Raw genomic sequence first — 25281 nt, 5'->3', positions numbered from 1 at the left:
ATGCCTAATCTATCTACCTATCTATCTTTCGCCCTCTCTATTTTTCTCTTTCAATCACTATATGTTTCTCCTCTCCGCTTTCCTAATAATCTTTTTGTCTTTGCTTTTGTGCAATATCTTCTCAGTAGTCAGTACAGCAGCATACAGCAGCAGCAGCGTTTTGTCACTGACGAGCTGTGTGCACTGCTAACAGTCTCCTTCCTCTCTCTGTGCAGACTGTGTCGTGTGGTCATGTGACCGCTCCTCTTAAAGCAATACCAACGTCACACAGGGGGTGGGCTAGTGCAACATCCCGGCTGATTGGATGTGTTCCGGGCATCATGGGAAAGCGCTTTTCCCGCCCAGAAAACGTCCTGCTTTCTAAAATGGTGGTTTTAGAAAGAAAGAACAAAAATAAATAAATTTGGAGCGGACTTCCAAAAATCCGAATCCGGTCCCAAACCGGTCAAACCGGTTCGCTCATCTCTACTCACAACCCACCCCTACTCCCTAATGCCCTACCACATATTACCCCTATATCCTGCTTATCCTCCACTGATATCAACTTAAGCCAAGTCTACAGATAGAGCACCACCAACCTGAATCTGTTTGACAAGTTGCGATCTTAAAGTGAATGTACCTTAGAATCAATGTAGCTAGGTCACAGAGGGGAAAGGAGATTCTCACACTGGAGGCTGGAGGGTCAGCCATTGTTCTTCATTGCCTTTCAGTGGTCTTCACTTGCAAAAATCTTGCCTCGATACTCCATCATCTACGCAACTGGACCCTTTTAGCCCACTTGGACCCATTGCAGCTACTGATAGCTACGTTCATGCCTCTTTTAATTTTGGCTGAGAGTTTCTGAAAGCCCTGGATTAGGATCTATGCAAAACCCCAGAGCCATTTACTTTAACGGGAGGTGTGCTGAAAGTCGCACCCTATTCATCCTCTATAGGGCTTCTGTACATTGCTGATCACTCAATTCTTGTTTCAGATTTTCATTCTTTAGCCCTATTTTTAGAATATAAGTCATAAAATGCTTTCTCCATATATATATATATATATATATATATATATATATAAAATATATGAAAAGTAAAAAAAAATTACATTCAAGAAATATAGAGTTAACATGAATTTAATTCGCTCACAGGATGGCAGCTCAATCTGATGATTTAATTACCAAATTCCTTATTCCCTAAAGAATTTCTACTCCAGATGAATGACTCTGACCTGCCTCCTGGTTAGTGAACCCCGACCTTTCTATATACTCATGACTATATTAGTATTACTACAAGTGGCCAAAGACATCTTTGCAAATTTATCCAATTTTGTAATAATAACCTTTTGCTTAAAAAAAACTGTGAAGAAACTGCTGTTGACAGATCTAAGATTTATTATGATAACATGATTGCATAGTTCATAAGAAAAACAAACTGGTCCATCAAAGATAACCTATAATCCAGCAGTGGTATATTAATTAAAGGGGTTCTCCGGCAACAAAAAACAAAACAAAAACATTTCTTCCAAATCAACCGATGCCAGAGATTTGTTATTTACTTCTATTTAAAAAATTTCATTTACTTATCAGCTGTTGTATGTCCTGCAGGAAGTGGTGTATTCTTTCCAGTCTGGAGAGCAGTAGAAGTTTTCTATGGGGATTTTCTACTTCTCTGGAAAGTTTCTGACATGGACAGAGGTGGCAGCAGAGAACACTGTGTCAGACTGAAAAGCATACACCACTTCCTGCAGGACATACAGCAGCTAATAAGTAGTGGAAGACTGGAGATTTTTTTAATACAAGTAAATTACACTTCAATGGAATTGAGCTGCAAAACCACACACACAACCTGAGGACAGGTGGGAAGCTGTTCTGGATCTTAGATAACCCCTTTAAATTATATCTGTAAAGTTATATGAAAAATTATTATAGTGCTGTTCTGTGCACAATAATAATTTTTGTTATTTACTTAAGTTTCAAAGTATTGTGAAAATTCAGGTATGACATGACTGTTGTCTGCATTCCCAGCTGCTCATAACTGTGCATTATGAAAAAGAGCCTCCTGCTCTGTCTCTATAGCATCCATAGCCATCGCCAGGCCCTGCGTCATGTGATTTAATGGCACTGGGTCTAGCACTGGCTACCAGCCCCTCCTAATAGGGCAGTAAGTGTGGACAACAGCTGCTTCATAAATGAATTTTAATGCCAATTTGAAAATTTATGTAATTAACAGAAATGATTATTGTGCACAGTGCTGCACTGTAATCATGTTTTATATAACTTTACAGGTTTACTTTAATATACAAACAACCCCAACACTGTTTTAAAATATTTTTGAGCAAAAAAAAAAAAAAAAGGCCTAAAAAACATTGGGAGTTTATTAAAGAGGTACTCAAGAGAAAATAGTTTTATAAATAAACTGATGTCAAAAAATTATAGATTTTTAAATTACTTCTCTTAAAAAAAAATCTCAAGTCTTCTAGTACTTGTCAGCTGCTGTGTGTTCTGCAGGATGTGGTGCATTCTTTCCAGTTTGACACAGTGCTCTCTGCTGCCACCTCTGTCCATGTCAGGAACTGTCCTGTCTGGACAGTTTGGACAGTTCCTGACATGGACAGAGGTGGCAGCAGAATAAAAAGAATACACCACTTTCTGCAGGACATCCTTTTTTTTTTTTTTTTTTTTTTAAAGCCTTTAGAAAACCATTGGTGGGGAGTCGGACCCCACTGCTGTCTGATACTAGGAACTGACCATCTGATATCTAAAGGTGACTTGTCCCCTTATGTCTCTTTCCTTATGATCAGGCTACAGATCCATTGTCAGTACCTCACCGAGGTGTCACGATTCTCGCAGCAAGGTGCGGCAGACTGGAAGGAATTTCACCTTTTACATATTTTATATTGGTGGCTTCACACGTCGAAAAGGAATGAAAAATATTATATCTGACAACAGCGTCCCGTTTACACGTGAATTATAGCCTGACCTGCTGTAACCGAGTTCTTAGAAATCCAGAAGGAGAATTGATAGATGAGAGAAACGCATGAAAGTAACTTTGATGTATATAGATTTACAAAGGGCAAGGAGAGAAAAATGTGAGTATGGTAGTGTAGGATTCAAGGGATTGTTCAAGGTTACAAAAACATGGCTGTCTTGTGATGGGGGGACGTCATTTTTCAGGAGGAAGATGCATCTTGCCACAGAGGATTAAAGGGGTAAGCTAAGCCACTTTCTCCTAGAAACAGCACCGCTCTTGTCCTCAGTTTGGGTGCGGTTTTTACAGCTCAGTTCAATTAAAGTGAATGGAGCTGAATTGCAATACAACACACAACCTGAGGACAGGGGCAGCGCAGTTTTTGCAAAAAAGTAGCTGTGTTTTTACTAATCCTGGATAGCCTTTAAAGATTTTCTTAAAAAAATACATGGCCCTAAGCAGTACAGATCTCAACCATATTGAAAATTTGGGAGAATTTAAAGGGGAACTCCAGTTTAGAAAGATTTAACTTTAGTCAATCCCCATCCATAATCTAAGCTTGTTTGTAAGCTTTTTGTAAGGTTTCTATCACATGAATTGGTCCGTTTGTCTGCAGCACATCCTGACTCACATCCTGAAGCTGCTGAAAATCCTCACTGCCTGCTCCACTCTGTCTCCACTCCTCTGTCCTCCCCCTCCCTTCTGAGACCAAAGTCACATGACCTCTGTCTCTTCTATTGCCAGTCAAGCTGTAACATCTCATCTGTAACCCCACCCACCACTGACATCACACAGACACAGTGATCAGCTGGCCGAGGTCGGGGAAACAACAGCCTCTCCAGAGTAGTATAGGGGAAAGGAGAACCTGTTGTTTCATCTCTCTCTATTCTATCTATGTAGATGAATAGATAGATAGATAGATAGATAGATAGATAGATAGATAGATAGATAGATAGGAGATAGATAGATAGATAGGAGATAGATAGATAGATAGATAGATAGATAGATAGATAGATAGGAGATAGATAGATAGATAGATAGATAGATAGATAGATAGATAGATAGATAGTTTGATCCACTATACATCACCGTGGTCAGGCACTATCTTCCATTCTTGGTGAGGACAAGACAGAAAAAGTTTCCAAGTTTCCAATTCCACCAGTGTGTATACAATTCTTCAATCTTTATCGCTTCTCCAAGAATAAAAGCCCCTGACATATACAGGAGGCAATGTATTGTGACTGCTCCTGGTGATCTTATTCATGGTCACACTACCATTACACCTTGTGCTCCATATAAAGGGGCAGTGATCACTTGTAGTGTAGTGATGTGACACATATAACAATACCTGCACAGTGTTTGCAGTCCTGACTTCCTTACATTCTACGTCTGTGTCCAGCTATCATCTGCAGGTCATGGGGTCAATGTTGTGTATCATTTATGGCCACTCCATGGAACATGCTGCCCCTACTAATCTGCCACCCAGAGCAATAAACCCATTTAGTCTTTTGGTAGAAATGGCCCTGGGTGCAATGCATGCTGGGAGATGTAGTTTCCTGGCTGGGTGCCATTGTGTAAAATAGGATCATTTGTAAAGGTTGGAATCTGGGGCTAGGAGCAGCAAAGACAAGTTGGAAAGGTGCATTTTATTTTTTATAGGATGACTTTAAGTATGGGCACTTTGCCATCTTCTACCTCCCTATAGACTGTGGCTTCTGCTTCTGAGGAAAGATTCAGGTTGTGCTACATTGTATCTCCAGACAAGTATAATAGGGTAATAGGAGGGTAATATTAGCCCCAGGATACAGAACCTGCCTGTAATAACTGGTTAATTGCCCCGTCAGCCCAAATGGAGAGGAATGCCAGGGGCCCGGCCAGAGGACATAAAGGAGCCTGTCAGAAAAACTGGTTTAGACAGTACTGCGAGGGAATCTCAGCTATTGCCCTGTAAGTAAATATGTTACATAGACCTATAGAGAACAGATTGGGAGTTACACTACATGTGATAACCACATATAACCATATCACTGCATAACCACATATAACCATATCACGGCATAACCACATATAACCATACCACCGCGTAACCACATATAACCATATCACCGGATAACCACATATAACCATATCACCGCATAACCATATATAACCATATCACCACATATAACCATATCACCACATAACCACATATAACCATATCACCGCATAACTACATATAACCATATCACCGCGTAACCACATATAACCATATCACCGGATAACCACATATAACCATATCACCGCATAACCACATATAACCATATCACCGCATAACCATATATAACCATATCACCACATATAACCATATCACCACATAACCACATATAACCATATCACCGCATAACCACATATAACCATATCACCACATAACCACATATAACCATACCACCGGATAACCACATATAACCATATCACCGCATAACCATATATAACCAAATCACCACGTAACCACATATAACCATATCACTGGATAACCCCATATAACCATATCACCACATAACTACATATAACCATATCACTAAATAAACACATATAACCATATCACCGCATAACCACATATATCCATATCACTGCATAACCACATATAATCATACCACCATGTAACCACATATAACCATATCACTGGATAACCCTATATAACCATATCACCACATAACCACATATAACCATATCACTACATAAACACATATAACCATATCACCACATAACCACATATAACCATATCACTGCAAAAACACATATACCCATATCACTGCATAACCACATAAAACCATATCACCGCATAACCACATATAACTATATCACCAGATAACCATATATAACCATATCACCGCATAACCACATATAACCATTTCACCTAATAACTGCTGATGAGTTCAGGTATAAACACCTGACACAGGTATACTTGAGTGTTCCCAATGAATAAGTTAGGGCAGCTGCATTCTGCTGAAGATCAGAGAAGACACATGAAACAACTCTGTGTTCAAGCTGAAAAGCTTCTGTTTAATTGAGTGGTCTTCTGTTTAGTTAAGCGTCTTGTTATAAGCAAAGATAAGGAAAAAGAAACAATAACAAAATGCATGCCTTCTTCTACCAGCAGTTACATAGCCTGTGTCTAAGAAACTGGTAAATGGAATATTTGGTATACTTTCTAAATCAGGGGTCTCAAACCTGCGGCCCGCAGGCCAACTGCGGCCCTCGGGACGCTAGTTTGCGGCCCCCACCTCAGTTGTAACTTAACTGTAAGTACGGCCCACTTACTGCCGCCCCGAATCTTTTTTTTGCCCGGCATCTTGCGAGCCAGATGCGGCTGTTTTGATGGCCGCATCTGGCTCGCAGGTCAAATCAGCGCAGGGAGGGAGCGTGGAGCCGCTGCGGCTGCAGCGGCTCCACACTCCCTCTCTGCGCTGATTTGATTGGACAAGGACATCCGGACGCTACGTTGGGTGGGCGGTATGTGAGTCTGCCGCTGCTACCCGAGGTGAGGAGGACGCGGTGCCCGGGATGTGGAGAAGGAGGAGGCCGGTGGGAAGAGGTAGGATGCCGGAGGGGAGAAGGAGGAGGCCGGAGGGGAGAAGGGGGATGCCGGAGAGGAGACATGGGGGAGGCCGGAGAGGAGACATGAGGGAGGGGAATAGACACTTGGCCTGCTGGTTCCTTGAAGGGGTATTCCGGTCTGGGGGCCCCCAGCCTGGAGTACCCCTTTAATGCAAAAGATGTGTGTATGTGGTGGGGGGTCAGGCAGTGTGTGTGTGAGGGGGGGTCAGGCAGTGTGTGTGGGGGGGGGGGGGTCAGGCAGTGTGTGTGGGGGGGGTCAGGCAGTGTGTGTGTGGGGGTCAGGTAGTGTGTGTGTGTGTGGGGTGGGGGGGTCAGGCATTGTGTGTGTGGAGGGGGTCAGGCAGTGTGTGTGTGTGGTGGGGGGTCAGGCAGTGTGTGTGGGGGGTCAGGCAGTGTGTGTGTGGGGGTCAGGTAGTGTGTGTGTGTGGGGGGGGGGTCAGGCATTGTGTGTGTGGAGGGGGTCAGGCAGTGTGTGTGTGGGGGGGGGTCAGGCAGTGTGTGTGGGGGGGGGGGGGTCAAGCACTGTGTGTGTGTGGTGGAGGGTCAGGCAGTGTGTGTGTGTGGAGGGGGTCAGGCAGTGTGTGTGTGTGTGTGTGGTGGGGGTCAGGCAGTGTGTGTGTGTGTGGTGGGGGTCAGGTAGTGTGTGTGGGGGGGGGTCAGGCAGTGTGTGTGTGTGTGGTGGGGGTCAGGCAGTGTGTGTGGTGGGGGTCAGGTAGTGTGTGTGTGGGGGGGGGGTCAGGCAGTGTGTGTGTGTGTGGTGGGGGTCAGGCAGTGTGTGTGTGTGTGTGTGTGTTGGGGGTCAGATAGTGTGTGGTGGGGGGTCAGGCAGTGTGTGCGTGGTGGGGGGCCAGGCAGTGTGTGTGTGTGGTGGGGGTCAGGCAGTGTGTGTGTGTGTGTGTGTGGTGGGGGTCAGGTAGTGTGTGTGTGTGTGTGGGGGGGGGGGGGGGGTCTTCCAGTGTGTGTGTGTGGTGGGGGGCCAGGCAGTGTGTGTGTGTGTGGGGGGGCAGGCAGTGTGTGTGTGTGTGTGTGTGTGTGGTGGGGGTCAGGCAGTGTGTGTGTGGGGTGGGGGTCAGGCAGTGTGTTTGTGTGGTGGGGGTCAGGTAGTGTGTGTGGGGGGGGGGGTCAGGCAGTGTGTGTGGTGGGGGTCAGGTAGTGTGTGTGTGTGTGGTGGGGGTCAGGTAGTGTGTGTGTGTGTGTGTGTGTTGGGGGTCAGGTAGTGTGTGGTGGGGGGTCAGGCAGTGTGTGTGTGTGTGGTGGGGGTCAGGTAGTGTGTGTGTGGGGGGGGTCAGGCAGTGTGTGTGGTGGGGGTCAGGTAGTGTGTGTGGGGGGGGGGTCAGGCAGTGTGTGTGTGTGGTAAGGGTCAGGCAGTGTGTGTGTGTGTGTTGGGGGTCAGGTAGTGTGTGGTGGGGGGTCAGGCAGTGTGTGTGTGGTGGGGGGCCAGGCAGTGTGTGTGTGTGGTGGGGGTCAGGCAGTGTGTGTGTGTGTGTGTGGTGGGGGTCAGGTAGTGTGTGTGTGTGGGGGGGGGTCAGCCAGTGTGTGTGTGTGGTGGGGGGCCAGGCAGTGTGTGTGTGTGTGGGGGTGGCAGGCAGTGTGTGTGGTGGGGGTCAGGCAGTGTGTGTGTGTGTGTGTGTGTGTGGTGGGGGTCAGGCAGTGTGTGTGTGGGGTGGGAGTCAGGCAGTGTGTTTGTGTGGTGGGGGTCAGGTAGTGTGTGTGGGGGGGGGTCAGGCAGTGTGTGTGTGTGGTGGGGGTCAGGTAGTGTGTGTGTGTGTGTGGTGGGGGTCAGGTAGTGTGTGTGTGGGGGTCAGGCAGTGTGTGTGTGTGGGGGGGGGTCAGGCAGTGTGTGTGTGTGGTGGGGGTCAGGTAGTGTGTGTGTGTGTGTGGTGGGGGTCAGGTAGTGTGTGTGTGGGGGTCAGGCAGTGTGTGTGTGTGGGGGTCAGGCAGTGTGTGTGTGGGGGGGGTCAGGCAGTGTGTGTGTGTGTGTGTGTGTGGTGGGGGTCAGGTAGTGTGTGTGTGTGGTGGGGGTCAGGTAGTGTGTGTGTGTGTGTGTGTGTGTTGGGCTCAGGCAGTGTGTGTGTGGGGGGGGGGTCAGGCAGTGTGTGTGTGTGTGGAGTGGGGGTCAGGCAGTGTGTGTGTGGGGGGGGGGTGAGGGTCAGGCAGTGTGTGTGTGTGTGGGGGTCAGGTAGTGTGTGTGTGGGGGTCAGGCAGTGTGTGTGTGTGGGGGGGGGGGTCAGGCAGTGTGTGTGTGGGGGGGGGTCAGGCAGTGTGTGTGTGTGGTGGGGGTCAGGCAGTGTGTGTGTGTGTGGTGGGGGTCAGGTAGTGTGTGTGTGTGTGTGTGTGTGTTGGGCTCAGGCAGTGTGTGTGTGTGTGGGGGGGGGGTCAGGCAGTGTGTGTGTGGGGGGGGGGGGTCAGGCAGTGTGTGTGTGTGTGTGTTGGGCTCAGGCAGTGTGTGTGTGTGGGGGGGGGTCAGGCAGTGTGTGTGTGTGTGTGGAGTGGGGGTCAGGCAGTGTGTGTGTGTGGGGGGGGTGAGGGTCAGGCAGTGTGTGTGTGTGGAGTGGGGGTCAGGCAGTGTGTGTGTGTGGAGTGGGGGTCAGGCAGTGTGTGTGTGTGGAGTGGGGGTCAGGCAGTGTGTGTGTGTGGAGTGGGGGTCAGGCAGTGTGTGTGTGTGGAGTGGGGGTCAGGCAGTGTGTGTGTGGAGTGGGGGTCAGGCAGTGTGTGTGTGTGTGTGTTCCATTCATGTTCAGAAAGTTAAATGTTAAGGAACTGTCAATACAGACATTTGAATCTGAATAATAATAATAATTACATTTCTCTAGTCAGCAACTATATGTGGTTTTAACAGATGAAAAGATAAAAACATTTGATGACATTGGAATGTTTTTGTAAGAGCTTTTCTTGTGGAAAACCTGATGCGGCCCAGCCTCACCCAGACTCTACCTCCAGCGGCCCCCAGGTAAAATGAGTTTGAGACTCCTGGTGTAAATGTTGGGTTCTCTTTCCCTCAGTCCCATAGTCTGCCTTCATGGCTTGATCACCTATACCCAAGCATATATTATAGAAAGCCTCCTCTATGCTGGGCTGGCCATTTGTAGGCCTGGGCGCTCCTCATACTCATATCTACTACCTAGAGGTATGAGGAGTATTAATAGACAGCTGTTTCCAGTACAGGTATCGGTGGTTTTCCTTGGCACCATTTGTCCTGAGTGATTCAGAAGCAAGAAATCATGTTATTCTGTGACACCAGGTTAATCCTATCAGTGTCCATACTTACACACCTATTCTGTACACACAACTGGTGACAAGACATTCCTGGCTCTGCTGGTGGGACCTGTGCGGCTGCATACCGGAGAGCCAGGCCAGGACGGCTACAGGATCACTCTGTATTAACTTATCATTACATGTGTCGTGCAAAGGGAGGAACAGTGAATGACTCTATTACATCCAGGACTATTCGAAAAGTTCATCTATTCCAGGTTTTACATTGTAAGGCTATGTTCACACTACATAAGTTCCGCAGAAATCACAGCCGTTGTTACAGCGACTAAGATTTCTACTGTACTTACGTAGTGCTGCAGGCTGAGGAAATCCACACATAGTATACACTCTGGCCGGGATCCCTAGCGGCACCGTAGAAAACTGACATGTCAGTTTTCTGCGGCCGCTATTCAGTGAATAGCAGCCGCAGAAAACCGTGTCAGTTCACACTATGGAGCGAGTGGCTCCAGCCTTATGCTCCATTGTGTGCTGTGGGGAGTTCTGATGCGGGCGCACACTCAGAAGTCAAAAACTCTCGCTAAAGATGATCCGGACGGTGCTGCAGTACCAGCCGGGATGATCTTTTCTAAGATCAGCCGTTCTGTGACCCGGCCGGGTCATGAAACAGCTGGTCTCATGCTACGCGTGACCATAGCCTATATACGTATACAGCTCCCTACAGTACAATACAATACAGCATGACTACAATGACAATCTACAGAATTATGAATACAGCTCTGCAGTATAAGGCTATGTTCACACTACGTAAGTTCCGGAAAAATCACAGTTGTATGACCATAGCCTTAAAGGATGTAACTCAGGATGAGTAATGTAATGTATGTATACAGTGACCCCACCAGCCGGATATTGAGTGCAGCTCTGGAGTATAATACAGGATGTAACTCAGGATCAGTACAGGATCAGTAATGTAATGTATATACACAGTGACCCCAACAGCAGAATAGTGAGTGCAGCTCTGGGGCATAATACAGGATGTAACTCAGGATCAGTACAGGATAAGCAATGAAATGTATGTACAGTGACCCCACCAGCAGAATAGAGAGTGCAGCTCTGGAGTATAATACAGGATGTAACTCAGGATCAGTAATGTAATGTATGTACACAGTGACCCCACCAGCAGAATAGTGAGTGCAGCTCTGGAGTATAATACAGGATGTAACTCCGGATCAGTACAGGATAAGTAATGTAATGTATGTACACAGTGATCCCACCAGCAGAATAGTGAGTGCAGCTCTGGGGCATAATACAGGATGTAACTCAGGATCACTACAGGATAAGTAATGTAATGTATGTACACTGTGACCCCACCAGCAGAATAGTGAGTGCAGCTCTGGAGTATAATACAGGATGTAACTCAGGATCAGTTGCTAAACCTTTTAATACACAATAATCTTTATTGACAAATAATGTAACTATTACATCAACAAAGTACCAGCTGTATAAAGTTATATGTAAAGTCCTGGGTGTCTCCCATATCTCATTCTACATGTTAATAATAACTGACAGAAATTATAATGATTTTGATTGAATTCACAGGAGGATTTTCCTTGATGTAAATGGCTTAAAGGAATTCTTATCATTCTTGTAGTTTGTGGACTCTGATCTCTCCACACTATGAGGTCTCCTTGTATTTACTGTGGATCTGGGAGGTGACATTTGGTTACACATATAGTCATGTGGATATAATAGAGGGTGTATAGAGCACCTCAGGCTGTACAGGGAAAGTGACCGACCTGCTCTCGAGGCAGATAAAGGTTTTCAATATTTCAAACAAATTACAGCTATCAATAACTAACTCCACCCAGAAGGCACACATAGGTTTAAAGGAGTTACTTTTTTTTTCCCACAAACTGCATCACATTCAGATTTATGGTGCAGTACCAGACACAGCCCAACCACAGGAGTGGCGCAATTTGTTTGGAAGATAACAGTCTTGTTTTTTTAACTTCACACAGCAAACTTAAAGGGGTATTCCAGAGATTTTTTTTTCTTTCAAATCAACTGGTGTCAGAAAGTTATGTGAATTTGTAATTTAATTCTGTTTAAAAATCTCAAGTCTTCCAGTACTTATCAACTGCTGTATGTCCTGCAGGAAGTGGTGTATTCTTTTCAGTCTGACACAGTGCTTTCTGCTGCCACCTCTGTCCATGTTAGGAACTGTCCAGAGCAGGAGGTTTTTTTTTATGGGGTTTCGGTACTACTCTGGACAGTTTCTGACATGGATTTAGGTGGTGATCAGAAGAGAAGGGGAAGGTGATAGTTAACCCCTAGACGACCCATGACGTAGAGTTACATCTTGGAAGTCTGTCACAAGACGACTCTTGACGTAACTGTACGTCATGGGTCTCGAAGGTGCTGCAGCCTGCCATTAAACCCTTAAATGCCGTGAGCAGCTTCTGTTACTTACCGATCGGTTACCTGATCGTTTTAACGGACGACTGGAGGTCTCTTACCTTCCTCCGTGCAGTCCGATCGGCGATCTGCTCATTGAGTCTGCCACAGGCAGGCTCAATATGCAGAGTGCCTATTACACTGATCAGTGCTATGCCTATGGCATAGCATTGTACAGTGTCTGCAATCTGGTAATTATAGGTAAAATGTGTAAAAGGAAAAAAAGGAAGCTAGTGGGAGCAATGCTAGTAAGTGCATACTAACATTGCTCACAATAGCCAGAAACCTACTCCACACTGATGAGGGGCAAATACCCCGAAACAGCTGTCTGTGGATGGATACCTTGCTTGGGTGGTTTCCTTGACTGGAGACATTCCTGGGCTTGGTTGTTCCTTCCCGGAGGAAGGTCTGGATAGCTCACTACGTTGAGACCTGATGGTGTCTCTGGAGTGTTCTTTTGCATATTTGATTTCCCAGGGGGCAATGTCCCAGAATACACTCACGTCGAGACCTGTGATGGTGTCACTGTGTTGTTTTTGGTTGATCTTCCTGAGGTTAATCATCATCTCTTTATAGAAACTAATCCATTGGGTAACAGTGTCAAGTTCCTCCTTTACGTTATCTGAGTTCTGAGCACCCACAATGCACTTCTCTACAGTAACAGTAAACCAGCATAATTCTATGTGGATAATGTGCGATGTAAGGGCCCCAAGGTGGAGTTAGCTATATCTTCTGGGGGATCCCAGTAAACAAAATGGATTATAGTAAGATGTACCTTGAATTCTTCAAAGCTTATCTGAGCTCTAAGCTTTGGCCAAGAATGAAGGGTTCTGAGCCCCATATCGGTCACATATAACCAAATAGGGTAGATGGAAAAGAGTTTCCATAGACAGGTTCTGGGGTGGTGTTCGGTTGGTTGGTGCTCTGTGCAGTACCTAAACCAACAGGATTACAGCTGAAATCGCTGACGATCAGGATCAGCTGAAGGTTCTGGTAACGACCATCTCCTGCAGTGGCCACTACAGGTGAGAGGCAGTATTACATGGCAGATAATAGAGTCCTCCATACTGGGACCTGCTTAGCAATGGCTCTAGCAATCCACAGTGTAATTTCAACCAGGGCCAATATCTTGCAGTGAGTTTCTTCCAGGTTCTCCAGTTTCCTCTTTCATTCTAATCTGACGGACTCGTCTCTTGAGTATCGGACTCATTTATCGCCGGCCAATGCTGATGCTCTGTAGATTACAGTAAGTAAATTGTTACATTACGTCCATTATTGCTGTACCGCAGCTCATTTCTTGTTAGTATATTATAGCGTGTTTGGTTTTCCCACCAGACTATGACTTGGTCATGTGAATTTAAGAATCAAGTGTTTTCTTAAGATTTTGAAGTCAAACCCGTTTGTGAGACATCTCAGCCATGACAAGTATTTGGCCTGGGAAAGTTCTTGCCATACTTGAGGGGTTACTAAAAAGCCTCTGAGGGATTTACAAAGGTCCTTCCATCTAATACAGCACAAGATGCACCGGCGCCACCAACTGGTCACTAGGAGAATGACATCTCTAGACCATCTAGACCATAGAAGGAAAAGTTAGAGAGTAACTGGCTGCATAGGTTATGGATATGGATTAGGGTGCTAGAACGAGCTCAACTTGTATCCCTGTTGGACAAACATCTTAGGTTCCGTACTCTTTCCATCATAAACCTTTATCTTTTCCCCATGCAAAGTGCCCCAAATAGTAATATTGCCTCTCTTTGTAGGTAGGCGCCCCTTTTAGGTGTCTACCCCCCAGTAGGTAGATATGGGCCTCCAGTAGGTATATGCCCCCCCAGTAGGTAGATAAGTGCTTCCCCCTAGTATATAGCTGCCTCCCTGTAGGTAGCCAGGAGCACCAAAGGTTGACAGATACCCCCAGTACAAAGTAGCTGGCCCCTGTTAATAGCCAGGTGCCACCCCCTATAGATAGATCGGTGCCACCCAATAGGTAGTTGCCCACTGCAGGAAGCCAGGTGCCCATCACCATAGGTAAATAGGAGCCCCCAGTAGATAGTTGGTGCCCCCAGTAGGGATATGTCCCACTGTAGGTTCTTGTCCACTTATAGGTAGATAGCCCCCCCCCCCCTTAGGTGGATAGGTGTTTTCCCCAGGAGGTAGCTGGACTCCTGTAGCCAGATGCCACCCCTTTATAGAAATATATGTGTGTGTCCCTGTGGGTAGCCAGGTACCTAACTGCCCCTAGTATGTATATGAACCCCTGTATGTAGCCAGGAGATACCTAGTAGATATTCACCCATAGGTAGATAGGTGTCTCTCTCTCTCTGAAGCCCCCTATAGGCAGTTAGGTATCGTTACTTTATAGGTATATTGGTGTCCTCCAGTAGGTAGCTAGGTGCCCACCCACTATATATAGATAGGTGCCTAAGTAGGTATATGCCCCCCTGTAAGTAGTTGGTGATCCCAATAGGTATCTGCACCCTGTTTGTAACCAAGTGACCCCCCCCCCCCAATAGTACTAGCCTGATGGGGTAGGGCTTGGTGTTCTTCTACCTAAGGCAATGGTTGTGTTAGCTGTCCTGTATCTAAATTCCCTGGCCAAGGCAAAATGGCTTGTTGCCTTTCTTTGAAGTTGCTGCCTAAGAAATATGATCTGCTTGCTTGACAACTAAGTAACCCTGGGTTAAGGTTAACACAGAACTGCTTTGCTGACATCCCTAGGATGCCGTCTGTCTACCCTGCCTTAATGGGAAACATATAAGATTGTTGACAGAAATAGCCCCCCTGGTCCATCTGCTCCGCCCCAATATTAATTCCTTTTTATTATTTTAGGTTATTTGTTTATCTCAGGCAGTTATTGTAGATTTACTTCCACATCTGCTACAAGATTGTTTCAAGCATCTACTACTCTTTCAGTAAATGCAAAAGAAGAGCCCATGGAGCCTCATTAAAGAGTCTCAAAACACAGGACCCAGCCCAGGGCAAACCGACAAATCCACCATATTAAGTGGCCCTATAAGTCAATGTAATGACAAGGGAAAAACCAAGGCCAGATATCCATCCACATACAGCTGTTTTGTGGTGTTGCCCCTCATCAGTGTGGAGCAGGATTCTGGCTAGGTGGGAGCAATGCCTAGTAGAGCCATAAGAGAAACAGATCGCTGATTTCAGGGAGACCAGCCAAACGATAACACTGCCAGCTGCTAGTGAAAGTGCTCAATGCAGTGAAGTCCTAGGTGCATTGCCCCCTGGGTAACATGAATATGCAAAAGAAGAGCCCGTGGAGCACCTAGGATATTACTGCACTAAGCGCTTTCAGTAGCAGCCGCCAGTGTTATAGTTTGGCTGGTCTCCCTGAGATCAGCGATCTGTTTCTCTTATGGCTTTACCAGGCATTGCTCCCACCTAGCCAGAATCCTGCTCCACACTGATGAGGGGCAACACCCTGAAACAGCTGTATGTGGATGGATACCCCGCCTTGGTTTTTCCCTTGTCATTACATTGACTTATAGAGCCACTTAATATGGTGGTTTTGGTGGTTTCCTTACAGGAGCCACCCCTTGGCTGGGTCCTTCCCAGAGGGATATCTGGCTAGTCCTGTGTCTTGAGACTCTTCAATGAGGCTCCACGGTCTATTCTTTTGCATATTCATGTTTCCCAAGGGGCAATGCACCTAGGATATCACTGCACTGAGCGCTTTCACTAGCAGCCGACAGTGTTATCTTTGGCTGGTCTCCCTGAGATCAGTGATCTGTTTCTCTTATGGCTCTTTCAGTAAAGTAATATTTTCTTGTGTTGTTTCTGACCTTTCCCCCAACTAACATCAGATTGTGTCCCCTTGTTCTTGAACCTTATTTAGTATGGAAACCTAAAAGATTGGGAATCTATTATCAGAAAATTATATAAAACAATACTTTAATTTGTACCGTGACCCTGTGTCCTAACAGTAGGGCTACATGTGACTTTATACCTCCTGTTCAAAGGTGCACATTACCAAAAACTGTGCTGCCCGATTGCAAGTGTTAGAACAGTGGTGTTACAATATTGTTGGTTTTGTTTTTGTTTTTTTGTTGTTTTTTTTTAATCTCAATGACATTTAGCATTAGAAAACTCCCTTTTTCATGGTTTTGTGTTTTGTTTTTTTTTTGTTTTTTTTTAATCCAGCCCAGTCCATATCTCAGAAGACCTGGACTTGGAAGTAAAAAAATTCCAAGGGTAACCAGAGCTTCTAGTCTCCTGTGGAGATGACATTGATTAAAGGGGTTATCCAGCGCTACAAAAACATGGCCACTTTTCCCCCTACTGTTGTCTCCAGTTCAGGTGCGGTTTGCAATTAAGCTCCATTTACTTCAATGGAACTGAGTTTCAAATCCCCACCAAAACTGGAGACAACAGTAGGGGGAAAGTGGCCATGTTTTTGTAGCGCTGGATAAGCCCTTTAAGACCTTGGTGTTATATTCTCTTTGTCCAGCAGATGTCAGCAGAGCACTGCAGGCAGCACAGATACAATGTATACAGTCAGGTGTTGCTGTGGTTACAGTGTTGTGGGGAGCAGTACAGGCGGCAGCTGCATGGAGTAGTCACATCCAAGAACAGTTTTCCCAATCTGCAGAGCACAGGTGGGTGACGGACCTGGACTCCGGTACAGCGCAAGAGCTGATACTCACTGAGGCCTGTAATGGCTGTGTATATGTATACGCCTGAGACCGTTTCCATTTCTTAGCAGACGAGGACTCCAGTACAAGAGCTGACACTCACTTAGGCTTGTAATGGCAAGAGTGTCCAGGAGAAAAGTAAAACCACACAGTATTATTTAGCAGTGTATAGCGGTATTCTCTAAGTGTACTATCGTGTGGGATCTATAAAGCATACTGATTATATTTTGAGCACTATGTGTTGGTAGTATGTAAGCTGTATCTGGCAGGGACATCTTTGCACTGTATGGAAGTATTATAGTATTATGTGGACTGTATAAGGCAGTGGTGTTGTGCCACTGTATGGCGGTATTACAGTACTGCGTGCACTGTATAGTAGAATTATACCATTACGTTGGCTGTATAATATGGTATCTTGGCACTATACTGTGTGGGCTGTATAAGGCAGAGGTATCCTGGCACTGTATGGCGGTATTACGGTATGCGTGCACTGCATAGTAGAATTATACCATTACGTTGGCTGTATAATATGGTATCTTGGCACAATATGGTGGTATTACAGTACTGTGTGGGCTGTATAAGGCAGTGGTATCCTGGCACTGTATGGAGGTATTACCAGTGCTCACTGATAAAATAGGTTACAATGACAGCCAGAGGCCTAACAGATGCCAGCCAGTGTATCTAGCTAGTATTTTACAGAATCTTATCAGGGATTCCTTATAGTGGATAAAAAGCAAAGTCAAATTCATGTCAATAAAATTTATTATAACTTTTTTTTCTCAGTCTTGAGAATGGGGTTTCCAAAACTTCTATCAGTATGGAGCAGTAGTGCACATACCATACTGCCACTCTATTCATTGTCTATGGGAGTGCCAAAGATAGCCAATCACCGTACATGGCTATCAATGCATTAGCGTTCATGGTGGCCAACCTGTTTAATATCTGTGGATTAGGAGCTTGGATACAAATCAATACTATAGCACCCTATCAGGGAAGTAGCATGGAGTCTGAAGTGTCTCCCTGTATGTCTGATTTAAAATAGAGATTGTAATGGAACCTGGCAGGATAAAAATTATGGCATGCACCATACTCTGCCCTAGAAACAATGCTTTTAATTATAATACTACTCCTATGTACAAGAATATAACTACTATAATACTGCTCCTATATACAAGAATATAACTACTATAATACTGCTCCTATATACAAGAATATAACTACTATAATACTGCTCCCTATATACAGGAATATAACTACTATAATACTGCTCCTATATACAAGAATATAACTACTATAATACTGCTCCTATATACAAGAATATAACTACTATAATACTTCTCCCTATATACAGGAATATAACTACTATAATACTGCTCCTATATACAAGAATATAACTACTATAATACTGCCTCCTATATACAAGAATATAACTACTATAATACTGTCCCCTATATACAAGAATATAACTACTATAATACTGCTCCTATATACAAGAATATAACTACTATAATACTGTCCCCTATATACAAGAATATAACTACTATAATACTGCTCCTATATACAAGAATATAACTACTATAATACTGTCCCCTATATACAAGAATATAACTAATATAATACTGCTCCTATATACAAGAATATAACTACTATAATACTGCTCCTATATACAAGAATATAACCACTATAATACTGCTCCTATGTATAGTAATATGTATGTGCGCCTATATTGATGTTATATAGCTCTGTAAGTGTAGTCCAGGCTGGGAGTAGACAGATGTACTGTATATAATTGTGCAGCTGATCATACATCTCCGCTCGGTTTATGTTGCCTACATTGATTCAGAGATGGAGCAGTGAATTGCCTTGGCTCCTATTCATCCCGGTTTGGTGTATTTAGTCTCTATGAATAGGCCCATTTGATGCAGAGTTTCCCGTATAACATATTAAAGCCCCAGTAATTCAGGGATCTCTTACAAGGCTTCGCTTTCAGGCTGAGTATAAAATCTGAGGATAATGAATTTTTTTTGGCCGAGATCTTCCCTTCCTGTCTACTCAGCTGTTCTTCATCCACAACAGGAATCGCCAAACAGAACCGATTCCTATTTCAGCTCCTAAATGAAGTGATTCTTCCCCGGATGACGACACATTTTCCTCTCGGGCTGGGAGCCAGGAGAAGGTCTTCATCACGGCAACCTGTCCCTCACGCTGAAATAAAAACCCACATCCAGCTGTTTATTCTGTCTGTAGTCCCGGCCAAGATACGAAATCTGGACGGCATTGTGGGAGTTTTTGTTTTTTTTTGACCGTTCTTCGTGTAATATTATGTAATCTACATCCATAATATCCAGATTATAATGATTAGCAGCAGATCAACCTAAGAACAACATAAATAGTACGTCTTATCTTATTTCAGGTGGTCTCCATCATGGGGAAGAGCGAGAAGAAGGGCAAGAAGGGATCCAAGAAAAAGAAGGGAGGTAAAAAGTCTCAGGAAGATAAGATGACATTTGCCGAATCTCTTCTGGCTTATCAGTAAGTATCAGGGTTACATATAGGGGGACACAATGGGCCCTGGTGCCCATAGGGCCAAAAAGCTCCTCTGTATACTATCATAGGGGGCTCTATTTGAATTTGAGACCCTCATCTGTTGGCCAGAATGGCGATAATAATCTTTGTATACAGTCTTGAGGATCTGGGCTATCCATGCATTATATAAGTAGCCTGTTGGTGTCAATTACAAATATGTAACATAGAAACACAGAAGATTGTAGATGTAATGCCTCAACGATCCTCTGGGGGTGCCATAGGGAATATAAACACTTGTTTTCCAGTTCCACAAAGCTGACAGGGGAACCAATCAGCAGGGGGAGAGCCGTGAACTAGTCATTTGGACTGTGACTAGTCACGGCTCTCTCTCCTGTCAGTGTGCTCTGCGGGGTGATTGACAGGCAAGGAGGCCTATTAGCGGGCCCAGATGACTAGTTCACGGCTCTTTCCCTGCCTCATGCAAGGGATTAAAATGCATTTCACTGGACTTAAAGCATACGGACCCCGAAACTCCCAACACCACTAGAGAGCCAGCTGCAAGGTTCGTACAGCCGCTCTGGGAGCCCAGTCAGCCCTCCATACTCATACTTACCTATGACACCTTTAGCTGAGTATGATTTGTGTTTACCCCCTGGGTAGTCTGATCTCCTAAAGTGGCAAACAGTGGACAAGTGTTGAGATATACCATATGCACAGTACCAATCTGGTGGTCAGCTCCTTAACCAGACTAAATGCTGCCAATTAGCCCAATTGATCCCTCTCTTTTATCATGGGCTCAGTTTGAGTCCCAATGTGGGGTTGGTACCACTCACACAGCATGGGTACCAAGCATGCTGAGACGCCAAACTAGCAGTTAATCTTGGAGTGGCGCCTGTGACCACCTATAGGATTTGGATAGAAATGAGCATGCTCCCATGGTTGAATCGTTCGGCATTTGATTACCTGTGGCTGAAGCTAGATGCAGCCCTAGTGAGTCCGGAGCCTATGGCTGTATCCATATTTTCCCAGACTCCCTAGGACTGCATACAACTTCTTCAGCCTCCGGTAATCAAATGTTGAATGATCGGACCCAAGCCTGCTCAAGTTGTGCTCTTCTCTAGAGTTGAAATTGAAGGACAATGCTTAACTTGACCCTTCAAAAATGTTAAACTGTTGCATTAATATTCCAGAATTCAGATGAAGGAGAACCGTATTGAGGAGCTACTGGTGGAGCTAAAACAAGTAGAAGAAAAGAATGTGAGATATAGAGAACGGGTAAGAATTTCTGAAGCTTAGTCCACATTGTATTACTGGTTCTGTAGATGTAGTTGAGGTGTTCATTGTGAAGACATCCTCTTCATACTTCCTATAATATGTGTCATAGAGCGAGTCCTCCATTGTTACTCCCCTCGCTTACAGCTAGGCAACAGTGTCTCCTTCTCTGGTGGACTGGGTCAGGCCATACATGGGGTCTGATTCAGCTTATAAGAGATTATCAGTGGTCATGTGCATGGGCAAGTGGCCTTGACTACTAAGGCCAGTGATTGCTCGTAATGTCCTGTAAACAGTAAATGAAGTTACGGAGAGAGATGAGTATGGGTCTGTAGCTCTTATACAGATCAGAGAGTTTCCATGGTAACAGACTACAAACAAACTCTGTGTAGTCTGATCCTCATCAAATTCCTCACCCTTGTCCCTTAGGGCCCTATCATATAGCCAGACCCCACGTTTATGGCATGAGCTACACAAAAGATTGCTGGATTGTTCATGTGGCCCTTTGCTGCATCAGTTATTAGCCACAGATTCCTTATTGTATGGGAAGATGTGCAGCCAATGGGTGACCGGTCAAAAAGACCCAAATTCTTGACTTTTTACACATGGTTATATGGGCTGATCATTGCCCCCATCAATGTAATCTATATGAAAACAGGAGGGGAAAAAAGCACTTTGAAAGCGGTAACATTCCTATGGTGGGGACAGGGCTCTAGGAAATAAATCACTCACAATTGGTGAGTGGTGAAGTTTCACCACTCACTGTAGACCAACGCCAAGAGAATAACAACACAAATCTGTCGGGATTGCTACACCCTCCGGAGGATCCAAGTCACCGGTCCAACATGGAAAGGCATAAAAAAATGAAAAAATTGGGGAGCGCTCGATTTTTTAGCAACCAACATTTATCCTTGATATCATTAAAGTAAGTGGTTTACTCACGTCTCGGAGGGGAGATTGGTCAAAGTCCAAAAACCCTCCCCCCCCTCCCCCCCCCCAGGAAATCTCGTAGCCGCAATACAGCCTGTCGGTGTTGCACTACTCAGTGCAATCCTGTCCTTCACTGAGCATTGCAGCTACGAGGTTTCCTGGTGGCAGCGGGGGGGGGGGGTATGGCCAATCTCCCCTCCGAGATGTGAGTAACCCACTTACTTTAATGATATCAAGGATAAATGTTGGTTGCTAGAGAATACATCGCTCCCCAATTTTTTCATTTTTTTATGCCTTTCCTTCATTGTAATTGGACCCTTCCTTCATAGTATCATACATTTACTAGGTCAGGAGGGAATTGGTTTCCCATTGACTCTGTTGTAACCATTAACATGGTTTCCTTCCTAGAATGAGCGCTTAAAAGCCGAGCAATCTGTGCATGTTAAGGAGCTGCTGAGTGAGGCGAAGGCCCAGGAGAAAGAACTGGAAAAGAAAGAAGTCGTCAACAGGGAACAAGTGGATGAGATGATAAAAGAGAAGTGGGAATATATCCGGCAGAAGGAAATTCTGTTTGAAGGTAATGGACCAAATCTAAGTACAGGACTGGATTAGGTACCTAATGCCATTTCAACTCCAACTTGAGTGCTGATTCATTTCTTGAAGTGTACTGTGACTTTAAAAAAGTTTTGACATGCTGTAGAGTCATAGCAAAAGTTGAGTGTTCAGACCCCGACAGATCACTAAATCGAGCAGGGAGAGAAGTATGCAGCAGAATCAAGGCAGACCCCATAGATTTACATTGAGAGTCCATCACTCAGAGATGGGACATACTCCTTCCGGCTTGGTCTAACGAACAGTAGAAGTTTGAACACCCAAACTCTTAACTGGCAAAAGCTTTTTAAAGTGATGGTTTCCATTTAAGAATAACATGAATTAGGTAGAACAATCTATACTGGCACAAAGGATATCCACTGGGTACATAGATTGTACAAGACCTCAGTTGAGTCAGGATTTGATTAAAGCTGCTGTTCTCACACTATAAGCGTCATGAGAAACAGCCGGCTCATTATTCTCAGACTGAGTGTTACAATTTTTCTAAATGTGATTTATATCTTTCATACTAACATACTGTGTCATGACCAAAAAAGACGTGACATTGTAGTAGTTGCCCTTTAAGTACTGGCAAGTCCTAAGACACAGGCTCTTTCTTCTTCCTCCTTCTTCCTCCTTTTTTCCCTTTCTTCTCCCTTCTTCTTCGTCCTCTGCCTTCTTCCTTCTTCTTCCTCCGTCTTCCTCCTCCTCCTTCTTCTTCTTCTTCTTCCTCCTTTCTCCTTCTTCTTCCTCCTTCCTTCTTCTTCCTCCTCCTTTCTCCTTCTTCTTCTTCCTTCCTTTTCTTCCTCCTTCTTCTTCTTCCACCTTCTTCTTCCTCTGCCTTTCTCCTTCTTCTTCTTCCTCCTTCTTCCTTCCTTTTATTCTTCCTCCTTCTTCCTCCTTTTTTCCCTTTCTTCTTCCTTCTTCTTCTTCCTCCGCCTTCTTCCTTTTTCTTGCTCTGTCTTCCTGCTCCTCCTCCTTCTTCTTCTTCCACTTCTTTTCTCCTTCTTCTTCTTCTTCCTCCTTCTTTCTTCTTCCTCCTTCTTCCTTCCTTTTCTTCTTCCTCCTTCTTCCTACTTTTTTCCCTTTCTTCTTCCTTCTTCTTTTTCCTCCTTTTTCTTCCTCCGTCTTCCTCCTCCTCCTCTTCCTTCTTCTTCTTCCACCTCCTTTCTCCTTCTTCTTCCTCCTTTCTCCTTCTTCTTCTTCCTCCTTCTTTCTTACTTTTCTTCCTCCTTCTTCTTTACCTTCTTCTTACTCAGTCTTCCTCCCCCTTCTTCTTTCGCCTTTCTCCTTTTCTTCTTCCTTCTTCTTCTTCCACCTTCTTCTTACTCCGTCTTCCTCCCCCTTCTTCTTCTTCTTTCGCCTTTCTCCTTCTTCTTCCTCCTTCTTCCTCCTCCTTCTCCTTTCTCCTTCTTTCTTCTGTGCAAGTCGGAGAAAAGTGTTAGAGCATAGGTGACATTCCGTCCCAGTTTGGAGGCAGCTTGCTGCAGCAGAAACCTACCCCAAACCACTCTTCCCTGTTAGGAAAGCTATACCTGCCCCTTTTTTTTTCCTTGCATGTATTTCTAGATGTATTGTCTCTTTAAGCACTGGCACCAGACATCATAAAATATGTTCTCTGTAATATTTCCAGTGAAATTCTCCAGGGGAAGCAGCTATTTTTACATTTTTTGCACAGTGCTGCTGTAATACTTAACATTTATCTCCCTGGAGCCCAAACCTCCCGCCCCCTCCTACTCTTCATCTCTGCAAGTCTATTAGTTTAAGAGCAATTAAGTATTACAGGCTGCCTTAAAGTGGACCTTAAAAGTCAAAGGATCCTGCTTGGAAGAAAGTAAATAAAAAGCTTACAGGGCAAATATTCCTCGTAAGAATCCCCAATGGGATGTAGAACAACGTGTACTACAGAGGCAGAGTTAAAGGAAATGTCCCATCAATATAGGTCAGTGCCCTGACAATTGCTAGGCCAGTGTCATATAAAGGGCCTTGACTAATTCATAGCCAAGCTGTTGTCCCCTGTGGAGTATGAGCTTGGACTAGTATGAAAAAAAATAAAGAGGTTTTACTCACCCACCCCAGTCCCCCACTGCATCCATCCTGACGGTGCCCTATCCTTACTGGGCAGTGCTTCCTGTTTTCACTTGAAACATAGGAAACACTCACTAAGATGATGACTGGCCTAAACAGGTCCCCTCTAGGGTCTGTGATCGCTGAGCAGGCATTTGCTGCAGGTCATCACTCAGTATCTTTGAGAATCAGGGCAGGTGAGTACAACTTCTTTCGCCTGAGCCCATATTCCACAACTTTTTGGCTCCAGACAACCCCTCTAATGTTAGAAACTTTCTAAGTCCCACTAACATCCACAGTAAAACATGGGAGGGAGGGGGGTGCAGCTGTAGTAATGATGTGGGTGCGAGACAGCATCCTGTGAAAGGGGAAGAAAGAGAAGCAGGAGGGATATATGTCAGTCTCAGAGGCCAGAGCTACTACTATACTATAATAGATATATTTGCATGGGCAGTGATTGGACAGTGATTATACAATGAATCAACTGTATTTGCTAAAACTAAAATATTTTTTGGGTTTATTCACATGCCACATATATCACAATTAGATAACAATAAATCCATTGTATGAATAAACTCTAAGCAGTCTTGAAGACTCAATAATTAAAAGTACAATGTGGAATACAGATTTTTTTTATTTAAAGGATATATCCACATCTGCAGTCAGGATACTGTACTCTTAATTAAAAAATCCTCCACAATTGTGTATCTACAGCTCCTAGGTAGAACTATTGTCTCCATGGTAACAGACTACAGAAAAACCATGTGTAGTCTGATCCTAAAGTCATACTCGATTTCATCTGACCACCACTTATACTAATCCACCAAGTGGAGTTATCCCCAGGATAAAGGATAACTAAGTAATTGGTGGGGGTCTGACCGCTGGGGCCCTGATCATGAGAATAGAGGTTAATGGTTCTCCAAGTGAAGCCACTTTTTTCATTTACTGTCTGTGGGACTTCAGAACACAGCCAAGTAAAGCTCTCTGCAATCCTTTCTATAGAAAATGAATACAGCTCGTGTCAAGCATGCACA

General features: G+C 44.7%; 1 protein-coding gene across 3 annotated transcripts in view; it reads left to right on the top strand.

The window, feature by feature from the left end:
• The window catches only part of CCDC83 (coiled-coil domain containing 83), a 71212-nt gene that overhangs the window by 32235 nt on the left and 13696 nt on the right, over window positions 1–25281 (top strand). For 2 of the 3 annotated variants that reach the window (XM_069972004.1, XM_069972005.1), the window contains 3 exons: window positions 19275–19393; window positions 20578–20662; window positions 21998–22166. In XM_069972004.1, the coding sequence (XP_069828105.1) occupies window positions 19287–19393; window positions 20578–20662; window positions 21998–22166 (361 nt within the window). In that variant the 5' untranslated portion in view covers window positions 19275–19286. Of the gene's footprint in view, window positions 1–16752; window positions 16826–19274; window positions 19394–20577; window positions 20663–21997; window positions 22167–25281 lie in introns of those variants that run through there. The other variant, XM_069972002.1, reaches the window with a different exon arrangement.

This window comes from Dendropsophus ebraccatus, chromosome 5 (genome assembly GCF_027789765.1).
Source record: "Dendropsophus ebraccatus isolate aDenEbr1 chromosome 5, aDenEbr1.pat, whole genome shotgun sequence".
NCBI lineage: Eukaryota > Metazoa > Chordata > Amphibia > Anura > Hylidae > Dendropsophus > Dendropsophus ebraccatus.
The sequence above is the reverse complement of the archived record's forward strand: the minus strand, read 5'-3'. Positions and strand labels throughout refer to the sequence as shown.